Below are 24,139 nucleotides of genomic sequence, written 5' to 3'. Positions count from 1 at the left end.
TCTGTTCTGACAGATTCTGGCACGAAGCGGGTTTTCTCTGACATAAATCCCCTTAAGGAGGCTTTGAATGTCTTCATACTTTCATTCATGTGCCATTTAAGTTATCAGTTCGGCTATTTATGTATGAGCTCCCCGTGTGACTGATGAAAAGAAATGCATCCACAAATGCTGAAAATTGTATTTAGAAATTCGCATCTCATATGGTCAGAGCGTTTGGCATGCAAATCCTACAGCTGCGTAAATATTAAACTTTGTTGCTCCTTCAGAAGGAACTGCAGCACTTTCCTCCGGGGCTGAAAGTCCATAAAGACGAAGAACAGTGTGTGAGCAAACGACTGCTGGAGTTTCGTTTGCAGTTATTAATCAAAACGGAACAAAAGCAAAAAAACGCAAATATGTGAGGAAGCAGGCAGTTTTGGATCAGCCTCAGATGCAGACGTAACCTTCCTCATTCCCGGCAAAAAACTTCAGCAAAAAAGGCAATACACTTAGCAACAAGTAGAGCTCTACTCGACTAAACACTGATGGTAAATTGTCTACTTACACTAAGTCATGCTGGTTTCCGCTTCATTCCTGACGCTCGAACAAAAAGGAAGAGTTGAGGAAACAGGAAAACCGAATCTCACTTCGCAGAAGACCACATTAAGCGAAAATCCTAGCGACCACATATCTATTTCTGACTGGGGCATTAATTATTTAATAAGTCACGTGAGCGGGCAAATTAAAATTTCAACACAGGGAGCCGTGGGTGACCTTTGTCTGTGTCCTTTGTCTGTGTCTTTGCTAAGTTTTCGTTTGACGGAGAAACCTCACGTTGCCATGATATAAACATTAACTGATCCGTTCTAGTGGGAAGGAGCCTCCACCTTTCCGGAAGAACCATGAATCCGATGAGATGACAGGAGATTTTACTCAATAAGGCCATTAAATTAGGTAAAGATTTAAGAGATGATGCATGTTAACTACATTGACATACTCGTTGTCTTTATTCCTGAAATTCTTTTTTCAAGCATCATCACTGGCGTCTGTTCCCGACAGGTCGCGGAGGCATTCCTCCTTGCTCCCGGGCAGTCAGTCGCGATATTGCACTATTGACTTAATTACCGTGTGCCCCAGCCGTGTTGTACGGCAGTTGTATGGGCTTCTAATAAACATTAATACTGTTTTAACTCGGTGCATAAGAATGCGCGCGTTTGTCCCTTCTGCAAGAAGGCGATGTCTGGACAATATGCCCAGAGGTCAGAGTTCACGAAGACTACTCCAGCTCAGTAACTGGACAGAAACGGTGACCTTTCGACGAACTCGCCGCTTGCGCTCAGCAGGTAGAGACGCACGCAGACTGCAACGCAACGAACAAACTGTTTTAATATCATACACTTTACAGCACGAATAAAAAATAGTGGTGCAAAACGTTGTACAAAAAAACCAAAAACGATTAAATGAGATTTCAGTCCGCAGAGACCACTTCAAATAAACTCCGCAAAACAGCTAACCACACAGTGTAAAAAGTGCCAATATATTATTTAACAGCCATTGATAAAAATACAACCAAAATATGTACCTACTTTACTGAACATGGGCGGTGTGATACTATTTTTCTGAAATGCGAACTAGACTAAGGACTATATTGATAAAGGAGAACAGACATTGAAAGAATTAAATGATTCTTGTGTAATCTTTTTAGTGTTTTCTTTGAATCATTTAATTTACAACCCATTTACAGACGCACACTTTCCATTTTCACAAGCGTATTCCTCGAGGAGGGTCTATTTGAAATAGCACCATTTCAACTGGTTTACAGTAGCTTTGACCTCGAGAGAAAGGGCGCTTAAATTATGCGATTAGTGCACAGTTGACTTCCTCACAGAACACTGAAGAGCCGTTATGTTCCCTTTCGGGTTCAACACTGAAGATATAAATGACCCTTTCAATAGCAGGCTAAGCTCTTTGTTAAACGGTGTGGCCGAGTGACTCCTGGACAAAATAACTACCCATAAATAAAGCTTTTTTTATCGCTTCGCAAGGATGCGTTCGAAAATACTTCATTCCGATAATCAGTAAAATGTAAACTGTACGAACTGTACATTGTTGATTCTTTAGTAACGCGAATCAGAGCCAATGCGTACGACGAAATCATTCAAAACAATGACATTTAACCATCATTAGCTTCCATTTATTCGACGTTAAAAAAAGGACATATCGCTTTGAGAACACAGCACACGGAAATACATTTTATTTGCATCTTGCGGTTACTTTCTGATACTAAAATACATGACGACGTCAATTAATTTGACATTATACCAAATACACAAACACTCACATTTTGAACCACATTACGCAGACAGGCCTACACGCACAAACGGGGTTTTCAGTAAAGCACGAGACAGCTATGGTTTCTACCATACACACATATTGTACCGAACACGGGCTTCTCGCTATTTTTCTTTATTTACATAAGTTAGTCATCTGGACATGACAGGAACTTTCACGTTTAAAACAGCACACTCGCACTCTCTCACGAGGGCTCCTCCGTTCCCACGTTCTCGCAGACACCCATATCAGATATCACGAGCTCTACAGACTCCGCATAGGCGGTCCTTCCAGTATTTAATACGTTCCTAAGAAAGAAAAAAACTTTCACATGCTATCCTTGCAGCAAGTGAGATAATAAGATAAAACTATGCGACAGGAGAGGGAGAGGAGGGAGGCGGCGGTGGACGGGAGGACGCGGTCCATCATTTCGGAGTAAATGTGGTACTCTCCAGCACCTACTGGTCCACACACTGTTCAGGCTTGCTCAGTCATCTGGCTTGGCGATGTTCAGGAGGCAGTCGCTATAGGCGGGCAGTACAGGCCGTCGGGACCAGTTCTTTCTGGGTGGCGGGTGTTTTGACATGCTGGCTTCCAGAGGACGAGCCGCTCGAGCGGATCTTAGTGTTGGGCAGCTTGTGGTCTTTCTTCCACTTCATCCTGCGGTTCTGAAACCATATCTTGACCTGGCGCTCGGACAGACACATCGCGTGCGCGATCTCCACGCGGCGGCGTCTAGTTAAGTAACGGTTAAAATGGAATTCTTTCTCGAGCTCCAGAGCCTGCTGTCTCGTGTAGGCGGTGCGAGACCTCTTGGGCGGTGCTCCGGTGTAACTGGGGCTAACTGAACACAGGCAAAAGCAAGCAGGTGTTACGGTGACATTCGTTTTAAAGTCACGTATTTTGAAGACTCTCACTAAAGTATATTACAGTGAAACACAACGTGTCGTAACACACACTGTGTAAAGAGAGTAACATGTTTTTTTTTCATTTTAGAGATTCATTTTGAATTCACAGATGACCTCAAAGTATCTAATTTGGTGACGCAATGTCCCAGTACACGCATTTTCCAGCTATGAAAATGATTTCGAAAACAGCGGGACGTTGCGCCTTGGCTGCCGTCCAGCATAAGAGATAGTTTTGGTTAAAGCAGCTACTGCACACGACTCAAACAGAGGAACACAGCAATAAAATTTACGAGGGTCTTTAATTACCGACCTAACAGTTAGGCGCTCGTAAATATCTTAAATGGGACCGCTGCTACAAACGTGTGTTCGAAGCTTGCAAGGGCCGACTGACGCTGGATTCGCTGGAGTCAGTAACGTTAGCTTACCGGTGTTACCGTGCATCTTCTTCATCCACGGATAGACCACGGGCTCCTTAGTCTTGAGCGCGGGCGGAAGCGTCTCAGTGGAGAGGCTGCAGTCTTTGGAAGCAACTGTCTCCCCATCCTCGTTCGAGATCAGGCGAATATCACGGTTCTGCGGAACGGGTTGGGTCTGAACGTGGCCTGAGAACTCTTCTAGTCCGTTAGAAGACGCATTATTGTAGTCGTAGCTCGTTTCCACGTAGTTTGACCGCTGAAATGACGGCTCATCGTGCGGCGGAAAGCCCGGACCTTTCTGCTGGCCATAGAACTGTGCGGGGGTGGGGATATAACTGTTCTGCTGATACTCTTCGCATGGAGGGAAAGAGGGTTCGATATAGTTCGAGTTGATCAAGTATGAACTCATGGTCATTAATTTGTGAAGTGCAATAATACTAATTTTTATAGCGCTGTCGTTTTTCTGATCTCCACAAAACCCTCCTCCTCCCTGTCAAATGTACAAAGTTGGGGGATCACGTGGAGAGGCCCACCAATCACAGAGCCTCCTCCGGGCATCGTGTAAACACACACCAATAGCAAACCGGGCATGGGCACAGCGGAATCCAGCGGACAGCCTGCGATGGTGTTTTCCTAATTGAATCAAAATACACAAAGAAAACACAGTAATGGTCTGTGTTTATCCAGCGTATCGGGCTTTCGTCGTGCTGAATTAAAATTTGTTTTTCACATCAAAAAGGATCTTAACGTTTACACAAGTATAGCATGGCCTTAAAGGCCGGTGATGACAGCATGACCCTCTGTATGGAGAACGCACTGTCGGAAAATCCTCAGATCGTTGGATATGAATCAAGGTCAACGTGCAGAAATGCACCAAAACTCCCCTTTCAAGCAGTAAAGTACCGACTTTATCAAGGTTTAGTGATAAACCACTTAAGCATCTCACTTGGTGAGCTGGCCACTGTCTTTTTTAATAATTGGAGATGGGGAGTCATAAACTGAAAAAAAGGAGGCACCCATTACAAACCGCCGCCCGCCCCACAGCTCCACAAACAGACCTGAACATTCACCCTAGAGATTGCACCAATTAAAATACATATTAGGTCAACATATTACTTTAATTATGTATTTCCAACACGCCCTTTCACTGTGCTGTCAGAATACATTTTAATGTGGCAAAATATTCAATATTTGGTTTGTTTCCACATAAATGTTAAAATAAATCGCATCCCGACCCTGACCACCCATCTGTACTGAGACAGCAGCTCTACAGACCCTGGAGAAGATCACGGTTAAAGTTGGTTTTAATGAACGCGCGGAAGCCACGCTTAAGGTAATGCACGCGGGGAACCGGGGCCTAGAAAAGTAGACTACTGTGTAAGAAATATGAGGAGGTCAGTATAGCATAATAATTACAAATATTTTAACATTTTTGATATTACACGAAATCAAATATCGAATAAAAATCGAATATAAGACTGCAACAAATCGATGGTTTATTTTACCCCATGAGAGTAATAGCCGTTCGTGTAGGATTTGGCCCATTACGTCAGCACGTACTGTCCACAGTTTGACATCTTTTAAAATGATCTAACATCAATTAATATATTTTGCATGTATGCATCACTTCAGAGTTTAAAAGAACTTCCCGTGGATACGACTGAAACACGAAACCACATAACACCGCCACTAGAATCATCATCACTGTTACCATCGTCATTATTATTATTAAGTCACGAAATTACTACTTTAATATGAATATATTAGTAAGATATTAATAGTATTAATGTTTAGGCTAAGGTTTGACTCATTTTGTTTTGCGTTTTCTCTCGCATATATTTACAGAATGGCCGCCGTAGAGATCATACGTTTCTTATCAATTTTATGCCTCTTTGCCAGTCTCCTTGACTTTAAAAATTCATTTACTACCAGGCCAATTATATTTTGCTTTCTTCATATTTGTTTTCTATACATGTACGTAGATTCCTGACCTCACATACACAAGAAGCTCGCAAGTTTATTAAATATAAGTGCTCATAAGCACAAAGCAAACGGCACACACACAGTGTGACTCTACATGTGACTATACATTTACGGCGCACTGCGCAGATTTCCCTGACCATATCTCTGCTGTGTCCAGCCTGTCTCGCGGATCGAGACGTCCTCTTCTCTATCTCTTCCGCCACAGCCCGCGTCCATCCGCCTGTTTATCCGCGTGACGCCCGGGGTCGCGACTATCAACCGCAGATTTCCACCCAGCCCAGGTCCAGCAGGATCTGCGGTCAGAGCCGAACTTCGGAAATATCCCCACCGGACTCTGCTTCCCCTGCGCGGTCAGACCAGCTGGAACTTTCAGCTGCCCGAAAACAACACCATTCCCACTTTATTTTCTTATTCATCTCGCGCATTGACAGTCTTTGTTAAACAACAAGGCGTGTCCTTTACGAGGCGACATTTTAATATATGTTAGACGCGGTGACCTAAGGTTCACCCCATACTTGGACTTCGCTTTTCCAAGGTCTGTGTAGCTGCAGAGAGATAACAGTGTTCTGCACGGGTCAGCAACCAATACCACCCCAAAAAGGGACAAAACAGCGAAGAGATGCACTTTTAAAGCGTAAAGTTGTTTGGCCTCACCGGCGTTCACCTCTCGCCTCTAGGGAGAATCAATATCCTGCACATAATATCGTTTTAGATTCATTGTGAAAGGAAAAACGTAGACATACACACACAACTGCTGGTGTCGAAGTCCTAACTTCTATCTGCTTCATGTTATTATTGTTGTTGTATTGTACAGAAGTCATGTTTAACATTACAATGATGATGTACAGTAGTATTTGTTTTGTCATTCATCGAGAAAACGAAAGAATGGCCTCTGGAAGGAGAATTGTAGGCTTTATATTATTTTGTGTCGCTAGTTCTGCTTTGATACATCAAAAATTAAACTTAAGATGCGGAAATGGAAAAAAATTCTGAAAATATCCACCTGTGCCTCTTTGTGGCCATGAGAATATACTTACATCATAGACACCAAATTTTCTTGGATGGACAAGGCGGATTTTACACAGTACAAAACACAAATGTAAATAAAAAACGCATATTACGGTCACATTTCACCCTCTGCACGCAGATGAATGGTGCGTGGAACCTTCAGTTACCTAATGTATTAAATTTTATATCCTAAATATGTTGCAAATATGAAAAAATGTTGGTCTGTAAATTTAGTAATGAATATATGCTGTTCATTAATTTTATTTTTGAAAATATATCGAAAACTGTTGCCCCAGAAGGAGATGGTACACGTTAAATATGTAATTGTTGAATATTAAATTTTAGTCGTATCTGTTAGGTTCGCCCTTTAATAGAAAATAAAGTTGATAAAGTTTTAGATAATCTTTATATGAATGGGGCAAACGAATTCCCTTCTTGGTGTCTTTTTGCCGCTCAAATTGAAACGCAGTGATCAAAACAATTAATTGTATTTGTTTAAGAACGAACTACATTTTCAGTGGCGCAACGGAAATTTTCACGTTTTAGATACACTGGCACCTGTGTTTCTATAGTGTGAAAAACAGTAGCCGTTTACTAGTTTAAATGTTGTGGTACATTATTACTAAGCATTTCCCTTTAAATGCTCTCTAGATTTTAAATCTCGTAGCTTGTAATGAATAATGGATTATTTTTAAAATTTGAGTTTTGATTATATTGTTGTTTTAAATTTTAATTTCATCTTCCCCTGTTACCGCAGCAAACCCGGAGACGAGTCCGGACCCGAATCAGTAAAGTTAGGCCGTTAGGCTGGCTTCGCATGCCGTGCACTCCTCACGGTTTTACAACTATATCACCTGTAAATACACCTATTTCATATAACACCTGAGACTTTACCTGTTGTGTATATTGAAAGGTAAGTCTGTAGTCGTATCTATATATTTTGTTATCCAGTGAATGTATCCAGTCAAAATCTGTACCCTAATGGGTTATCTGCCGTTGAAACGTAATATTTTACAGCGTTATATTTCATCGACAACCTGCGTCATTTGACTGCATCCATAGCAAAACTGGGGTTCATAATTTAGTTGCGGCCGCAAGTTGTATACGGCATAAATTGAACTAAATACAGTTCGAAGTTTTATCTTATAAAGTACTGATTGATTTCGTCTAAGTTACAATTTTTCATAACAAACACAAGGAGAGTTAGTCAACAGGCATGCATTTTCGGGGTAGGATCAGTCTAACAGCAACTAAATGAAATTAAAACCTGTAAAACGATTCAGTTGAGTTTAAGGTAGCTGTGCTATTTCCTAAAAATTGTATAATATTCCAAAAGTGGAAAAATATTAATAAGACAATAATATCAACCTTTGTTTCATATTTTAATGGTGTCTTAAATTCAATCGAGGGAATCACTGAGTCTTGAGAATTGAACACACCCCTCTTCAGCTGACAATGTGTTATAACTTTGGTGTAACTGGTCCGATCAGGAAAATATCGTTTCACTCGTCAAGAAAACGACACAGACGTAGAAAACAGATACGTTTCAGAATTGGAAATGAGATTTGTGAAAAGTGGGGTTGGTTGATAATTCTTCACGCGTTATTTTACATGCATCTTTAAAAGTGCTCCTTACGTGTCTGGGTTATTTAAACGTTATCTTACAATAACTCAATAACAAACCGCGAGCCTCCCCAGCTGGTGCGGACGGCGGAGGAGCCCCGCGCCCCGCGGTTCATAACCCGAGGTCACCCCGCCGCGCGGGTTCACCTGGAGTTCACGGTGATACATGTGTAATTCAAAGCTATTTTATCTTTTGTGCAGAGAGTCAAGATCGCTATTATGACGCTGGCATCGAGCGCTAGCTGAACAGATGACAGAGACTTGTTCAGAGCGTAAACTTTTGACCCCCATTTTTCGTTGCACTCATCCGCCCAGTATCACAGCGTGGCTACTGGCGGGACGGGTTTTGTATGGATTCAAATAGCTGCGATGTGGCCTCTCTGGTTGATAGCATCAGTCAAGCCATTATCAACGGAATTTGCGCTACTCAATAGTAGGTTTAACATCGAACTGGGTAAAGGACACCTCGACTCCTACCTTAATTGCATAAGGTCAGATGTGCCTTACGTTCATTACGACAAATAAATAAAACCAGTTCCAACTAGTCATTATATAACGTCACTAATATAAACCAGAGACCAAACTCAATGCGCTTCGTCACCAAATTCGGGTCGCAAATTTAAGTGAGAGATGCGGCGTCTTTGGTGTGGCTACAACGTATCTGCAAAACACAGGATATAGTGCAAATATTAAAAAAAAATACCATTAGCATAAATCCGTTGCTTAGAGTTGAAAACAAAGCACATTGTGGACGTGCTGAATATAATCTAAAACTCTCGGTTAGAAAGAATTATTAGATGACAATCCAGGTAACCAGATAGATTGTTAGTAATTATTTCTTAGCACTGAATGAATGTCCCGTTTGCTTTGGCGCAGAGCGCGATGCGGTGACGGTGAACTTGGCCTAAAGCGGGCTCTGCTGGCGGCTGCAAGCGCGTGCAGATTGATCTCCCTGCTGCCGGCGACCTCGCGGTGAACCGCGCGCAAATCCGTTTTTTCTTTCTCAGGACATGATAGGCCCCCTTTCAGCGGTGCCAGCCAGCCTGCAACGATTCCTGCTGGATTAATAGCACTATGAAATTATGTCCACGCTTCTGCGCAAGCATGTTTTGTCTTGTTTAATAGCTGAAATAAAAGCATTCTATTTGTCAAAGAATCTCAATAACAGTTTCGAGTGGAATTATGAAATGTAGTACGTACTATTTAGGTATTTATGTATACGTGTAAGAACATACTAGCGAGGGCAGTTACATGATCACATGAACGGAAATAGTGATCATTAAAACATGCTTTCTCGGAATATAAACACGAATTGATTAGATTTCTTTTAAAATTCTAGATATTTGAGGAAATTGTTGGTGGGTCACATTTCGTCAGGCCCAGATGCAGCTGCCCTTTAAGGTTTTCCTCGCGCTGACCGGGTTACAGCAACGCGCTTCCTGGCAGATACTGTCTCCACAAACATTCACTCGAATTATTAAGGTTTCCACGCGTTCGCTAACAAATCCAAACGAATCAATGATTTCTCACGTTTATTTCCATATTTGGGTGTCCGGTTTCTTGGTTATATCCTCACAGATAACCATGTTTATAACAGCATAATACTCCAATTTATTGAAAATGGTTAACGAGAAATTAAAAAAACAAACAAACAAACAAAAAAAAAAAAACAAATCAAACATTTGCAACCCACAGGCCATTCGTATAATCGACTTCACAAATTGAATGAATACAACTAGCATTAACCTGTACGAAATTCTCGGGCAACAAAATCCCGCGATCACACCTTTACGCAATGAGGCGATTCCTTTGTGGAAAGTAGTCTGGTTCTGCATGTAGTAATGGTGATTTTGACAGATAATGCAAAGAATGGAAACAATCACCACTAAGACCTTTGTCCGGAAATTATAATTTAAATCTCTGGGATATGTCTCTATAACACGTTTGACAATCTCGCACAACACTTCGATTTATTTAGATTTTTCTGGAATGGTAGGTTATCGCCTACAGTGGTTCACAGAAAATGCATGGACATACATCCATATCAACCTATAATGAAATATCAACAGAAATGCTGTTGTCTGATTTACAGTAGAAACACTCAAACAGGTTTTGGAGAGTGGTTGGCACGGGGCGACAGACAGGTTCATGTCAATTATTCGGAAATGAAACAGCATGTGCGATTACATTCGCTTTTACCTTAAAACAGCAGCAAAACCCACCGAGAAATTTTCAAAACAACCGTGACAAACCAGGCACCCAAAGCAAACAGGCTGAAACTGACCTGAAACGCGCAAACCGAGGGAAGAAGGCAGTGACCGCGCACCACTAGATTATAGTCACCCTTATACTTTATCTAATTAATATATGCATCTTTACTAAAGCGAATTAAACGCAATGCCACCATGAACGTGTGGAGAAAATGAAGTCTCTTATTATTGTAAGCGCGACAGATACTCTCCTCTAAACCTTACAACCGCAAAAAACAACTAATAGCTAAATCACACATCTGAAGCGGAATTCCCTTTCAAACACACAGTGGTCATTTCTTTGCTCAGGCCGATGTCTTTATGAGGTACCATAAAACCTGGATTGCACTGAACTGTTAAAAGAACACATGGCGTGGAACAACCATCCGATACTCTCTTTCCCTGATCCCCGCGCCCTCCGTGGAGAGCTGGGTCTTCTCCCCCTCTCTCTCTTAATTAGCATAGCATTTATAATAAAAGGTGTATTTAATCTTTTCATTCAGTCTGGTCTACAAGGCACAGGAAAACTGCTCTGAACACTTTACATAAGCATCCAAAACTCCATCATCTAAAGAAGCAACATAACTGAAAAAACATTGAGGGTCAGTTGAAGTGAAGCGAAAGGTATCCATGCTGAAATGCAGACAACAGTTATCATAATATCATTTAGTCCGTCAACCACAGATGGGAGAAAAAACAAGATGGGCAGAAAAGGAAGCAGTTATAATGGCTTTGGATCTGGATTGCACTAAACATCTGCCGGGGCTACTATTCCAAACAGTGCAATCGCTAGATTAGTAAATTAAGTAATCAGGAGCAGATAGACAGCTCTTTCACGAGCGCGGCTCTCGAGGGGGGGCTGTTCCGGCCCACGAGGACACTGGCACATGTAGAAAGCAGAATAAAGTGCAGGGAAAACGTACCTTGAGAAGAGGGCCGTTTTTTCACGTTGTTTGGGTGCACTCGCTCCATCGCGTGCTACTCTGAAAGAAGAGCGGCTATAACGGTCATGGAACACTTAAACCCTGCAAGAGAGTCAAATGAAGCCCCCCGTCAGTGCGATTATATGTTATGTGCAATATACTGTTGGATGTCAACTCCCCAAAACCATAAAACTTACTTTAATGGCACCACGTGACCGTTTATAGCCAGTGAGCCTATCTGTCGCCGCTGTGGATGATTTTACGATCTAATTCATAGACAAAACCCCCATTCATTTGGCACCCAAATGTCATGCAGCCGGAACTGGGCTAATAAAGTTTACAGCTCTAAACTTAAATAGATTCCCTGAGAGGACTGAGCTCGGGCTGGGACGCAGAGCCCCGCGAGCCGGTCATTGGTAAGGACACGCGCAAGGGTGAGTACAGTAAACTCGATATTTCTACCTGTTGATTCTCCACAGACTTTAGCTCAAAGCACATTTGCCAGAAAGTTTAGCCATAAAAATATAGTCATTTTTAATTATTGTAATGCACAATTCGTCTAAAATTAAAAAGGGAAGCTTGGTACTCAGAAATAACTACATTTTCGTTTAATCTTGATTTTATTAATTTGTTTAAACCTTTTTATGCACCTATATGAAACCCCGAAATATTCACATCTCCGTGCTTCTAATGCACGTAACAAAGTGAGAAATATTTTTAGAGAATGGAACATGAAGAATGGTAATTACTTTTTCAACTTATATTCAACACTTTGTAGTGCACGAAAACGTACCAGTAAAACGTTTATTGTCATTTTTTTATTTCCAGTCATTTTTAAAAACATTTACAAAAGCGAGTCACAAAGAGGCCAGACAGTCAGACAGGGAGTCTTCCGGAGAACTTTTCCTAAACACGGCGAGCTCGCGCGCTGCGCGTGAGGAACAGCTCACAGAAGTTCGTGCAAAGAGGGTTACAAAGGCACAGCTAAAACAGACAGGGTCGGAACCCCTAGTTCCTTCACGTATTCACAACGCACAAATACAGTACAGGTTAGGTAGTATTTCTGGTCACAGAGGAAAAGAAACTCAGGTTTCTTTGACAGCTTAGAGCAATACGTTAAACAAATACACAGGCCTACATACATACATACTTACATACATATAAATGAGCAACAGACATTGGTTTTTATTTATGCATTAGTTCTTCACTTTTTCAGTCAGAATGCAACACATAACTTTTATTGGCTACTGAACGGTGTTTACGGGTTTGCTTCAAGCGATTCCTTTTCTTCGGAACAGTAAATAAGTTAAACATGTAGCTTAATTTGTTTACACTAAGCCAAGACAAGGATTTACAGAAAGCTGATCTACTCACACAAGCATTACCACGGTCAAAAAGGAAATGGCTAAAAAGCCCCGAGAATCTGCCCCAGCAGAGCTCGTGGAAAGTCTCGCGCACCGGAGGGAAAAATCCTGTGTCGCTTCCAGTACTTTTTTGAAAAGCTCGGAAATTTATGCCCGGTACCCCGCTGTGGCCATACTCATGCTTTTCAGCTTATTGTCTTTTTTCCATTTCATCCTCCGGTTCTGAAACCAAATCTTAATCTGCCTCTCGGAGAGGCACAGGGCGTGCGCGATTTCGATTCGCCGCCTGCGAGTCAGGTACCTATTGAAGTGAAACTCCTTCTCCAGCTCCAGCGTCTGGTAGCGTGTGTAGGCTGTCCTGGCTCGCTTGCCCTCGGGTCCGGCCAAGCTGTCTGGTACAGAAAACATTCTTACAATCCAGGCCATATAGCTACCAGCACACGCTCATATATTTTGATATATAAATAATAAGATGAGCAACATAATGGCCACAAAATAAGGACAATACAGAGTAAACAGACGCGCGCGGACATACGCATTCACACACGTACACACATTTTGTATGACGTGGTAACATGAAAACAAATATTGTACATTTCTTCCTCATTTATGAAAAGTTAATTTAGCATTCTGCTGAATAAATTACAACAGCTATACCTCGTGAAGACGATCAAAAAAAATTTGTATAATTTCATGGCCTGCGAAAACTAAAAATTACGTGTTATTCAATATTTCATTCATGACTGGAATAAACTAAAAAATTGCATGTATGTAACATGTATGTAACATGTATAGCAAGGCAAATGTATGAAGGAATTCTATGTTACGAAGACAACCATGCCAGCCAACTAGGAAAAAAATCATTTGTAGCAAATATGAATGTTTTATTTCGGTATATACTGCAGCAAAGTGCAAACACACTCCGTGTACTTTCAAACTCTCCACCAACTTGCAAGATACAGCTCTTTCAACAAACACATATTCTAAATAGATGGTTCACCACATACACACAACAGTAACCGCGGAAATAAAGCACACGAATGCGGGTTTACCGTGACTTATGTGCAGTTTTCGCATCCACGGGTATATCTGCGGCTGTGTGGTCTCGGTGAGGTTTGGGGAAGTTGCCTGCGCGCTGCCTGTCGGCTTGTCCGCTTCAGAAACGGGCGGCTTGGCGACACCTTCCCTGTTCAGCCGCGCGCTGCTGCTGTTTGAACTGGAGGAGGAGGTGGCAGGGCTCGCGATGGAGTTTTTAACACTGCGGTGAGTTTCGCTGATAGGAGAGCTGGCGACAGAGGAGCAAGGTAGCGGGTCAGGTGGAGGCGAGTGAGTCGCTGCAGCCGGCTGGCTGTACCTGGGCTCCGCGGACGCAGCTGTCGCGCTGGGCGCGTAGCCCGGAGCTCGCTCACTGACTCCAAAGTGTTCGGGGGCAGAGCGTCCGACACTGAGATCCATCCCGTTGAAGCCATAGCCGTACCTGCTGGAATGCATGCTTGCGGAATCTCTGTATGGCTCGTTCGCCGAGCTGTGATCTCCATAGTTATGTAACTGGTAGTCCGCGCCATTAGGATACCGACCGCAGAATGAGTTTACAAAATAAGAGCTCATTTGTTGATAATAATTATACTGTTGTTACTATTTAGAGAAAATAATATGTGTGCTTGATTTGTGGCTCTTGATGGTTTTGTGCGTCTATAGCACCCGTGCACAATTTATGATGAATTATGGAAATGACTGGGACATGTACTTGATTCCCTCCTACGTAGGCACCCAAATATGGGGTACGACTTGGAATCACGTGCTTTTGTTGTCCAGTCGTAAATCCTGCTTGATGACCTCCAGAGGTAAACTCGTGCACAAACAGGGAGGCTGGGTGGATGCTCGTGCTGGGGCGCGCGCTCTGGAGGGGCGCCCGGGCACCGACGTCTGCTTGACTTGTCATCGCGCGCCACCCACTGGTTAGGCCGTAGAAGCGTCGCGGTGATCCGGTGACGGCGACGCCGGGGTCGAATAAAGGTTAATGGACAGTAAACACATAAAGCAAAGCTCTGCATTCACCGCTGCGGGTACAGCGAGGACGCGAGTGCAAATATCATAATTTAAATACAAAAACTAAACACTTGTAACGAATTAAAATCGACCTGGCCTTTGTCCCTAAAATAAGTGCGTCAGAAGGTTATTGAAATTGGTATGCTAAAAGAAACCGGGCGACAAACATTATTTATGTGCCTCTATAGACTTCATATTGTTCACCGATTAATTTAACGCATCGATTATTTTTTATTGTCAGGAAACTTGTGAAGTTCGTAATAACTTCAGATTTTTGGAATTAATTTAAAGCGATCTAACAGATGAAATAAATTACCTCCCAACACAACCTCTACGTAGCATACAGAAATAGAATCAATGACCGTTTGAGACCAATTTTCACTAAAAATCTGGAGCTATTAAGCTAATTCTTAATAAGAAAAACATGCATTTGTCGGGAATTTCTGGTGATTCAGGTAAGTATATTTGATGAAATAAGATATACAAAATAATATGAGCAATATTTATAAATATAAAACAATTTCAACATTAATACAAATCAACATTAACATGAGCATATTGAATGATAGCACTTCACGCACAATACAGAATCTTTAATGATTATTTTTGCGAATGAATTGGGACCCAATTCACCTAACAACTACGCTGAAATGTATTGATAATAATTAAAGATTATTCATTTCATAGGAAGAGGAAAATAGATCGCTATTGTTAAAGAGTCTATGACTGAAAGAATTTATATTCATATTTAAATGCAGCCTGATAAATGCCAGGAATGCACAACATATGAGAAATAAAACAATGTCCATATTTCTGTTCAGTCTGAGATGGTTGAAATGTAATATAATGATGCTTTTCGCTGGGGGGGGGGGGTAAAGCAGCGCGGTAATGAGCGGCCGAGGCAGCAGCGCGCGCTACACTTATTTTTATTTGTTCTCCTCGCTCTGAATCTCGCAGACACGCAGAATCCCCGCACACTTTCCCTTCACGTGCCGATTATGAAACCATATCTGAAATTTCTCGCCCGGTCGCAGAGACTGAGCGGGGAACAAGCTGGGGTTGTTTGCTGAAATGGAAACTGCTAGCGTGCTTTGGTTAGGTATCCTGTGTGTGTGTGGGGGGGGGGGGGGGGGGGGGTATATTACTGTCAGATAGGGAGCTACTGTTTCGCATACAGATTTTAGTACAGGTTTCTGATGTAAATATATTTACCGGATTTCTTTCCTTTTCCTCCATATTCAACACCACTTCTCTTTTCCCTTTTCGTCCTCTACAATCTTTATTCAGCGTAATGTTATGTTTATTTCACGCTGTGTTAGGATTTTATTTGGATAATATTGGAGTTGGTGCTGGCGCAGAATGGCGCACAGTCTGCGGCGCGGCCTCCGCTCGCAGGCGGCCCAAAGCCGCAGGGTGTTCGGCGCTGAGCGACTGCTGCGGGGCAGGGCGACAGGGCTGCGCTCTGACTGTTACACAGCACTGGGACAGCCTGTACTGACGGATGTCTGTCCGGGAAGTGCCCCGGCAGCAGGGAGCAGAGATCGGAAAAACACAGTCGCTCCGAATACTGACGCAGATATATTCTGTAATTTAAATGTGGCTGTGGCTGATTTTATCTGAGTGTGTGCAGTGGGCGCTTGCCAAAAAGAAAACATGACCAGCTGATACATCATTGGTCAATGCAAATACCTTCAGACAGCCACTCTCACCGCAGGAACCTCCATTAAAACCATGAAATAGAGGGAAAGCTGATTTGGACAGAACAAGGCTCCGAAATCAAAGCGAAAAGCGAGACTACTTAAAAAATTTCTGCGCTGTTACACGAAAATATTACGTACTACATTCTTAAGATTCTTAACAATGGTGGCTTGTGTAACAATTGTATTTTAAAAGTATATATTAAGGTAGCGGTCAATGTATATTTTTGTGAAGTTATATTTGCAGATACTGTGCACATTAATGCATTGTGACAGCACTTTGTCAAAACGGAACTGCACTTTGGAACGCTACTTATCTGACGTCTCCGGCTGGACGCGGAGGAACACAACGCGGATGTGTATCCTACACGCCTGTTAATTTTCTCAATGCTTGGATTAAATGCTCCAGAAAGATCTCGAATAGAGCTACTGCATTCTCCTAGACTAAAACAAATACGGCGACGTTATTATTATTAGGCCTATTGTTGTTGTTGTTGTATTGTTCTTAGTAGTTGTAATAACCGTCATTATTCTATATCATTTAATGCCATAATATTCATTGTTCCTTAAAACTAACGAGAAATTAATTACGACAGTTAATCATTTTCAAATAAAGTAAAGTGGCGTTATAATGTATAGTGATGACAGCAATAACAACCATAATAATGATTAGGATTATTGTTGCCGTTATTATGGACATTGGAAATTATGTTCTCGTCTACGCATATATCTATATCTATATATATCTATATCTATCTATCTATCTATATATATGTGTATATATATATATATATATATATATATATATATATATATATATATATATATATATATATATATATATATATATATATCTTTGGAAAAAAAAGCAATTAACAACAAATAAGCTGATGGGAAAAGTGGACTCAGGAATGCAAACTCACTACACTCTAGGCGCAGGGCAATCAGTCTGTTATATTAAACGCAGCTTAATTTTCGTTATTTTAACTGGTTGAACATCGCTTGCCTATTTCTTTGTTTATAACTTGCTTATTTTAGCAGAAGTCACGGAGAAGGCGCCATACCGCGTAGATTATACGGCCTTCGAAGCCAAAGGAAAAACAATGAAGGTTACAAGTCATCTCCGATCAAACTGCATGTACTTTTATCACCACAAGGGGGCAATATACCATAAAAGCATAGCGAGCTCCAGAAGAGACGTTTGCTTTCATGCACGGTGTGTTGTACTGATGATGACAGAAATCCCACACCATAATGACAAACATCAATCTAATAATAAAATACATAACTAAAGCACATCAACCTAATGCTCCATGATGTGTGATGAAAGATATTTTTGAAGAAAAATGATTTCTTCTATCCCTGTGTTATGGACGTTTTGTCTATTCAACTGATCAAGCACGTTATTTTTCGATCGATATCATCTCAGAACACACTGATGGAAGTGACCAGCCTATCCAGGTGGCAAGCATCGAGTATAGCTTAGTATTGAAATCAATCAGTTATACAAATTAGCTTTCGATACGAACCGTGCAGACAGGTTTATACACGTGTGCCATTTCAGTTAGATATAAAAATGTTAGCAGTGCAGCCCCACTAGCCGCTGGAATGAATAATTCCACATTAACTTCCTACCCGCCTTAGCGCTCCGGTGTCTTACCGTTCAGGATGGGCTGGTCCGGCGCGCGGCGGTCTTGACAGGTGTGGATGTGAAGCACGGGGGGAGGTTCTGCTTCGCAGGTTCCCCGGATGGACCCGTCTCCCCGCCGGATCCGCCAGCGCCTGGACGCCATTCATTCCGACACACTGCGCCCAGTCGCAGTGCTAAACTCCCATCCAAGAGATCCTGTTTGTGGCGAGGTTTAACGCAATTCGCAGACATTCTTCAGTTGTTTAAAACAAAAACGACACGCGCTGAAAGAGCGTTAAGAGATCCGAGGCGGTGGACGGCTGGAAAAAAGAATGGAGCTCTATTCTCGAAAGGGAAATTATATATATAAAAAAGTTCATGTTCACGGCTACAATCCACATGACCAGCTGCGGCCAATGGAGAGACGAAGCGCCTCGTAAAGTTGTATTGCAAAGTTGTAAATTTTCATACACAACAACGGATTTATGGCTCCGAGCTGGAGGGGGCAGGTCAGCGCTAGGCGCCATTTTACCTGGAGGACGAACACATACTGCTAAGCGCCTGGAACATTCATATCATCTCGCGGAGCGTCATATTAGTATTTTAAACAGAACCGCTCTAACAGCCTTAGCGACTTGTCATTGCAGACATCCGCGTCACTACGCTTGGTACTTGGTGTCTGCGCTTCATCTGACATACAGAGGGTTCAGTAATCGAATTTATTTATTTTCAGTAAATATATTTAGTTTCAGTATTTGCCAATTCTGTTGTAACGATAGCAGGGATTCCTCGTCTGTTTACCTAATTTAAGGTACGTTTTCTACCACCAATTTTAACTCCTGCATTATTTTCCATAAACGCCAGCAAAAGATTAGTGTTTTTCAAGCACTAGGTTTCATTGATAATTTCAACATTACAAGGGTGATTTACAGTTTAGGAATTCAGCAAAGTCAATTAAATTCATCAGGAAAATGAGCGAGCACAAAAATAATATCACATAAACATAAAACAACATATTGGGTCGCAATTTATTTTATACGGTGACTATGTTACAAAATAACATACATGTATATATGTAACATACAAAAATGTCGGAAAGGATAAGGTGCCTTTTTGACGAAAAATCACAATTTACTTTATTTTGGAAAATGAAAGCACAGTTGGACTTATTTTACATGTAATAAAACATTTACGCAATATACAATGAAATACACATACACTCACATACATTCGAAGCAATCACGTTAAATATCATTACGAAACACACAAAATCAAAAGTTCAAAACAGAACAGCTTTTGATCGAACCAATATAACAGGATTTTAGTGCACATTATGATATATATATATATATATATATATATCTTAATGCAGTTTCATTTTAAAATAATACTGTCTCCTAAATGATCGCTGAGAGGTAGGCCTATACTTGGAACACTTCACATTTTTGTTTAACGAACATGTCCGAACACCAAGCTCTGTAACACTGTATTCTACTTCAAACATTTAAAACACAGAAATTCCAAGTGCTGCCAGTTAAGCAAATGACGGAAGCGACTGGACACAGGCGGAAATTGACACGAGGAGAGGAGTAGTTTTGCGGTAACTTTCACTACAGATTGCAGGTCAGAGAAAGGCACTCATCTACTTACACACAGAATTTGCATTCATCTCGGTACATTTTGTGTGAGATTTGACCGAAAATGTCACGCTATTTTATATCCCGTTACTGAATTTAACGAGTTCCGGCGGAACGCCTTTGCGGCTGAGATCGACTTCTCTCCCTATAGGTTCTGCTGTTCGTTATAGGAATGTTGGGCGATGAGCAAAAACGTCGGGCGCAGATTTTTAAATAGATTTACTATACAAGTTTAAGGAGAAGGTAAATAGGTAGTATACATTTTAATGCAATTCCAAACCCTAGGTAGTTTCCCGTGGACTATGAGCTTCTAAAGGTTAGGCCAACATGTCCGTCTACAGCCAGTATTCCTTCACAGGAATTTAAACTTCTCATTACAGTATTCAAATTATCTTGAAAGCTCTATCAGGACTGAGTATTCATATAAGTTAAAATAATTTTAACATCTCTTTGACTTGAAGTTTATCTCTGATTTTATGGAAGACCTTGTTCATTATTCTGTCTGGAGGTCACACTCCTTATCCTGGCTTGTCTCCTCCGCAGCGGCCGCAGTGGCAGCAGCCGCAGTGCCGGGGGCCGAACCGAGCCCAGCGCCCTCGTCCATGTGGTCTTTCTTCCATTTCATCCTTCGGTTCTGGAACCAGATTTTGATCTGCCGCTCGGTGAGACCCAGGGTGTGCGCGATCTCCACACGCCGGCGGCGGGTCAGGTACCGGTTAAAGTGGAACTCCTTCTCCAGCTCCAGCGTCTGGTACCGGGAATAGGTCTGGCGGCCCCGCTTTCTGTCCGGATCTGTGAAACATACGGTGCGGAATCACGGCCGATGGTGAAACTACGAACCAGTGCTGTGTGTAGTGACTGTATTTTAAATTCAGTAATTGTTTTATTATAAATAAACGCAATAAATATGTATTTGCCTTTTTCTGTAGTTGTATGAGTTTTTCGTATTTGCTGTTTATCGTCATTGTCAAAAATGCAGTTCAACAATTCAAATAACAATGCTTGATAAATACAGTAAAATTGTTTATAATGGTTGCTTCATGGGAGCAGATTATCTGATGTTTCCAGATTCAATAGCTATGATATTTTCTAGATATTACACATTCGCAAAGAAATCGAATCTAGACGCAGGTTATTATTATTATTATTATTATTATTATTATTATTATTATCATTATTATTATTATTAGTCTGTTATTTCCAAGGACTCCTCGTTAGTGTCAGTCTCCCAGAACAGATAAAATGCACAGACCATAATTACACTCTGTGTGTAACTAAATTACGCTTTTTTTCGCGAGTTGCTCTTTCGCTTGCGGTTCATGCCGGAAGGACACAGATGAGGAGAGAAGCGGAGGCAGAGGATAGAAGCGGAGGCGGAGGAGAGAAACGGAGGCGGAGGAAAGTCGCACACCACTGCAGAGAACTTTAAAGCGGCGGAAGTCTAATGAATTTATAGCCGTGCAACTCATTACCCGCGCCATAAAACTTTTATGATTCCGTTTCTCACAATGCCGTGGCTTCGCTGCGCAGACCGCGCTTCAGTGACTGAGCCATTAAGCCTGCGGTAGCCGCAGTTTGTATAGCGTGTACACGTCATACGGGCGGATTCTCCGCTCCAGAACTGGCCATACCTGAAGAGCGCATCCACGGGTACGTCCGGAGGGGCTGATCCGCCGGCGCGCCGAGGGCACCGGACCCCGCCCTGCCGGAGCTGCCTCTGGTCAGGTCAGTGCAGAGGAGATTCTGGTCGAAAGAATTGCACTGCAGGCTGTAGGGCCCGGGACCCTGCCGGTTCCCGGCGCTGAACACTGAATGACTCTGGTAGATTGCATTATTGACTTTGCAAAGTCCGGGAAGGGACGGAGAGAAAGCTGATGCTCCCGGCCCATATGCTGCTCTCTCTCCGCTGGATCCGAGGGAGCGCGGAACCTGGTCTGCGGGCTGAAAAGAACTGCTCCCCGCCGCATATTTGCTAAAAAGTCCATTCACATAATATGAAGAACTCATAATTTTTTCAGGTGATTTGTTGGCCAGGAGTTTTGAGTGTCGTTTTTACGAGGCGCGTGATGTATGACAGCATTGCACCCCAGATTTACGCCATACCCCATTTTCCCACAACAAGCAGGATTCGCTCACGTGATCACAGCATGTGACCCACACTAGCCAATCATCACCAAAGCTCTCCTTTCAGTGGGGAAGAACGAGGCGTTTGTAGAAAAAAGGGGGTCAGACTAATTCTCCCACGTATGCGAGCAAGAACACAAAAAGAAATGTTAGTAAAATCAGTGATGGAATTCCCTTCACTGCACTGGCAGTTCCATATGCTGCCTCCGCTCCGGTGCACCGAGGTCCGTCGATCCCGAGCCAATATATCCAGCCAATTTCTTAAGTGAAATGAGAACATTTTCAGGGCAACACAAATCAAACGGTGCTATTACATCCGTACAGTAACGTCAGTCGATATCGTGCTGTAATCGCCCTGGCACAGATAGGTCGCCAGCGGTTCCTACAGCCCCGTGATTAAAACGAAATGATCCGTATAACTTAATGCCGTACATTCCAGAAACTCTCTGTAAAATTTGATTCTGAATGTACAAGTTGCAAATAATATAATGTACACGGGTGTTTCTGAGCACTGTATGCGTCTCAGGAACTCAATGTAAATTTGTTTGCACAAGATTTAATTTTTTAAATAAAATACAACAGCATCGTGTTGGACTGTCGCACAAATGCTGACCAATCGCCGGGTGTGTTTGTCTTGGTCACACAACCGAAACCAGAAATTAACTGTGAACTTCTGCCATCACACTGATTCCTAAACGAAATTCTGCATAAATATATATTTTCATATACCCGCATTACTTCACAATTTAATAAATATCAATTTATTTAATATCAAGTAAAATATAAATTAGTAAATATCAAATTATAAATATTTCTGGTTCTATGTAAAAATTAGGTTCTTCTACATCGTAATGTATAATTTTAAAAAATTGTGCTAATTTCCTCTATATTGATATTCTACTATGTTTAATCTTAATATGTTGTTTAACATGAAAGACAATTCAATATTAAACACTAATAACACAATAATGCCTTTCGAGCCACGACCCTTCACAGACAGAAACTCGCAGCCCCCGGAAGCGCTCGTCGCTTCTGTAGCCAAAGTCTCGTTTTAATAAGCACTTTTATTTATTGATGTCATAAACGTCGCAGATATCGCCAAGCTCCCCTTACATGAGGAAATTAGTCTGACGAAGGAGTTTGATAGAAATGTTACACGCGGAGTTTATTGTCTCTGGCAGCTCGTTAGAAGCAGAGATCATTTAATGACTGCAAGCTTGTTTGGGACCGAAGCGGGTACCGACTACGATAGATTTTAATATTAAAAATCGCTCTTAAATAGTTGAGATGTGTTTGTGGTTGTGTGTGTGTGTCTGTGTCTTGTGTATTTGTATGCTGTGAGCAATTAAATACTTCTTTTAAATCGACAAAACTATGATCGAACGAAATGGCGGTTTATTTTAGTCTTTTTATTGTTTGTACGTTACACGTTTCCATTTTCAAAACTCGAACATAACAGTCATTTTATTTCATGAATTAAAACAGCAAAAAACGTACATTTCAAGGTATTTATTCTTTAAATAGGCTCTCGGAATGGGTCGACAATTCGAACATTAATTATCAATGTATGTATCCAAAAATAATTAAAAAATAAAATAAAATAATAATGTAATAGTTACATAAATGTCGTTTATAGTTACATAAATTATTGTGTGTATATGAATAATTACAATAAGAAGTCTTAATGTTACGTGTTGTCGAAGTTCTTTGATTTTGCTTTTGATTATTACTATCACCACTACTGAAACGACAGTGAAACAGATACAGTTTTTGGCCCTAAAATGTGCATATTTTTAAACAAAAATCCTGATGTTGTTATTAACATAATAATTATTATAATCCCCAAAATGTAATTATCATCATTAGAAGCTGCAGTCGCATTGCTAATATTAGCCTAACAATATTAGTAAATCAGTCGCGAGACAGTGGTGTGGGGAAGACACGCGGAACACATCTTAGAAAAGACCACGCGCAGCCCAGCTCACACCACGCAATCTCCGCAGGGGAAGGTAAAATTGCTTTTAGTATTTGTTGAAAAAAATCATCATTTGATCATTTGCATCTGTCTATAACAGACAGCAGAGCAACAGACAGAACAACGTCATGATTATAAACAACATGTCAGACATAGAGCAAAAACGCCGTGAAGCCATCACAGCCGACAGACTGATGGGGACAGACAGGAAGCTACTTTAGAATGTAGCGCAGATTTTCACTC

At 41.6% G+C, this 24,139-nt stretch overlaps 4 protein-coding genes across 4 annotated transcripts in view; all 4 read right to left on the bottom strand.

Annotated features, from left to right (window-relative positions):
• The window catches only part of hoxa3a (homeobox A3a), a 32,175-nt gene extending 13,712 nt beyond the window's left edge, over window positions 1-18,463 (bottom strand). Inside the window, exon 1 of the mRNA XM_036555240.1 lies at window positions 18,191-18,463. The gene's annotated coding sequence lies outside the window, so the exon portion shown is untranslated. The remainder of the gene's footprint in view (window positions 1-18,190) is intronic.
• hoxa4a (homeobox A4a) lies at window positions 2,225-4,155 on the bottom strand. Its single transcript, XM_036555244.1, has 2 exons — window positions 3,644-4,155; window positions 2,225-3,154 (listed from the first exon to the last, which is right to left on the bottom strand). The coding sequence occupies exons 1-2, from the start codon at window positions 4,047-4,049 to the stop codon at window positions 2,835-2,837; spliced, it is 726 nt and encodes a 241-aa protein (XP_036411137.1). The 5' UTR covers window positions 4,050-4,155; the 3' UTR covers window positions 2,225-2,834.
• Window positions 12,932-14,531, bottom strand: hoxa5a (homeobox A5a). Its single transcript, XM_036516052.1, has 2 exons — window positions 13,837-14,531; window positions 12,932-13,176 (listed from the first exon to the last, which is right to left on the bottom strand). Exons 1-2 carry the CDS (start codon window positions 14,390-14,392, stop codon window positions 12,932-12,934), a joined length of 801 nt encoding a protein of 266 aa, XP_036371945.1. The 5' UTR covers window positions 14,393-14,531.
• Window positions 18,464-19,722: 1,259 nt separating the features above from the next.
• LOC118796392 (homeobox protein Hox-A7-like) lies at window positions 19,723-21,912 on the bottom strand. The gene is made up of 2 exons (XM_036555245.1): window positions 21,429-21,912; window positions 19,723-20,589 (listed from the first exon to the last, which is right to left on the bottom strand). Exons 1-2 carry the CDS (start codon window positions 21,802-21,804, stop codon window positions 20,291-20,293), a joined length of 675 nt encoding a protein of 224 aa, XP_036411138.1. The 5' UTR covers window positions 21,805-21,912; the 3' UTR covers window positions 19,723-20,290.
• Window positions 21,913-24,139: the final 2,227 nt, after the last annotated feature.

Source organism: Megalops cyprinoides, chromosome 21 (genome assembly GCF_013368585.1).
Source record: "Megalops cyprinoides isolate fMegCyp1 chromosome 21, fMegCyp1.pri, whole genome shotgun sequence".
NCBI lineage: Eukaryota > Metazoa > Chordata > Actinopteri > Elopiformes > Megalopidae > Megalops > Megalops cyprinoides.
The sequence above is the reverse complement of the archived record's forward strand: the minus strand, read 5'-3'. Positions and strand labels throughout refer to the sequence as shown.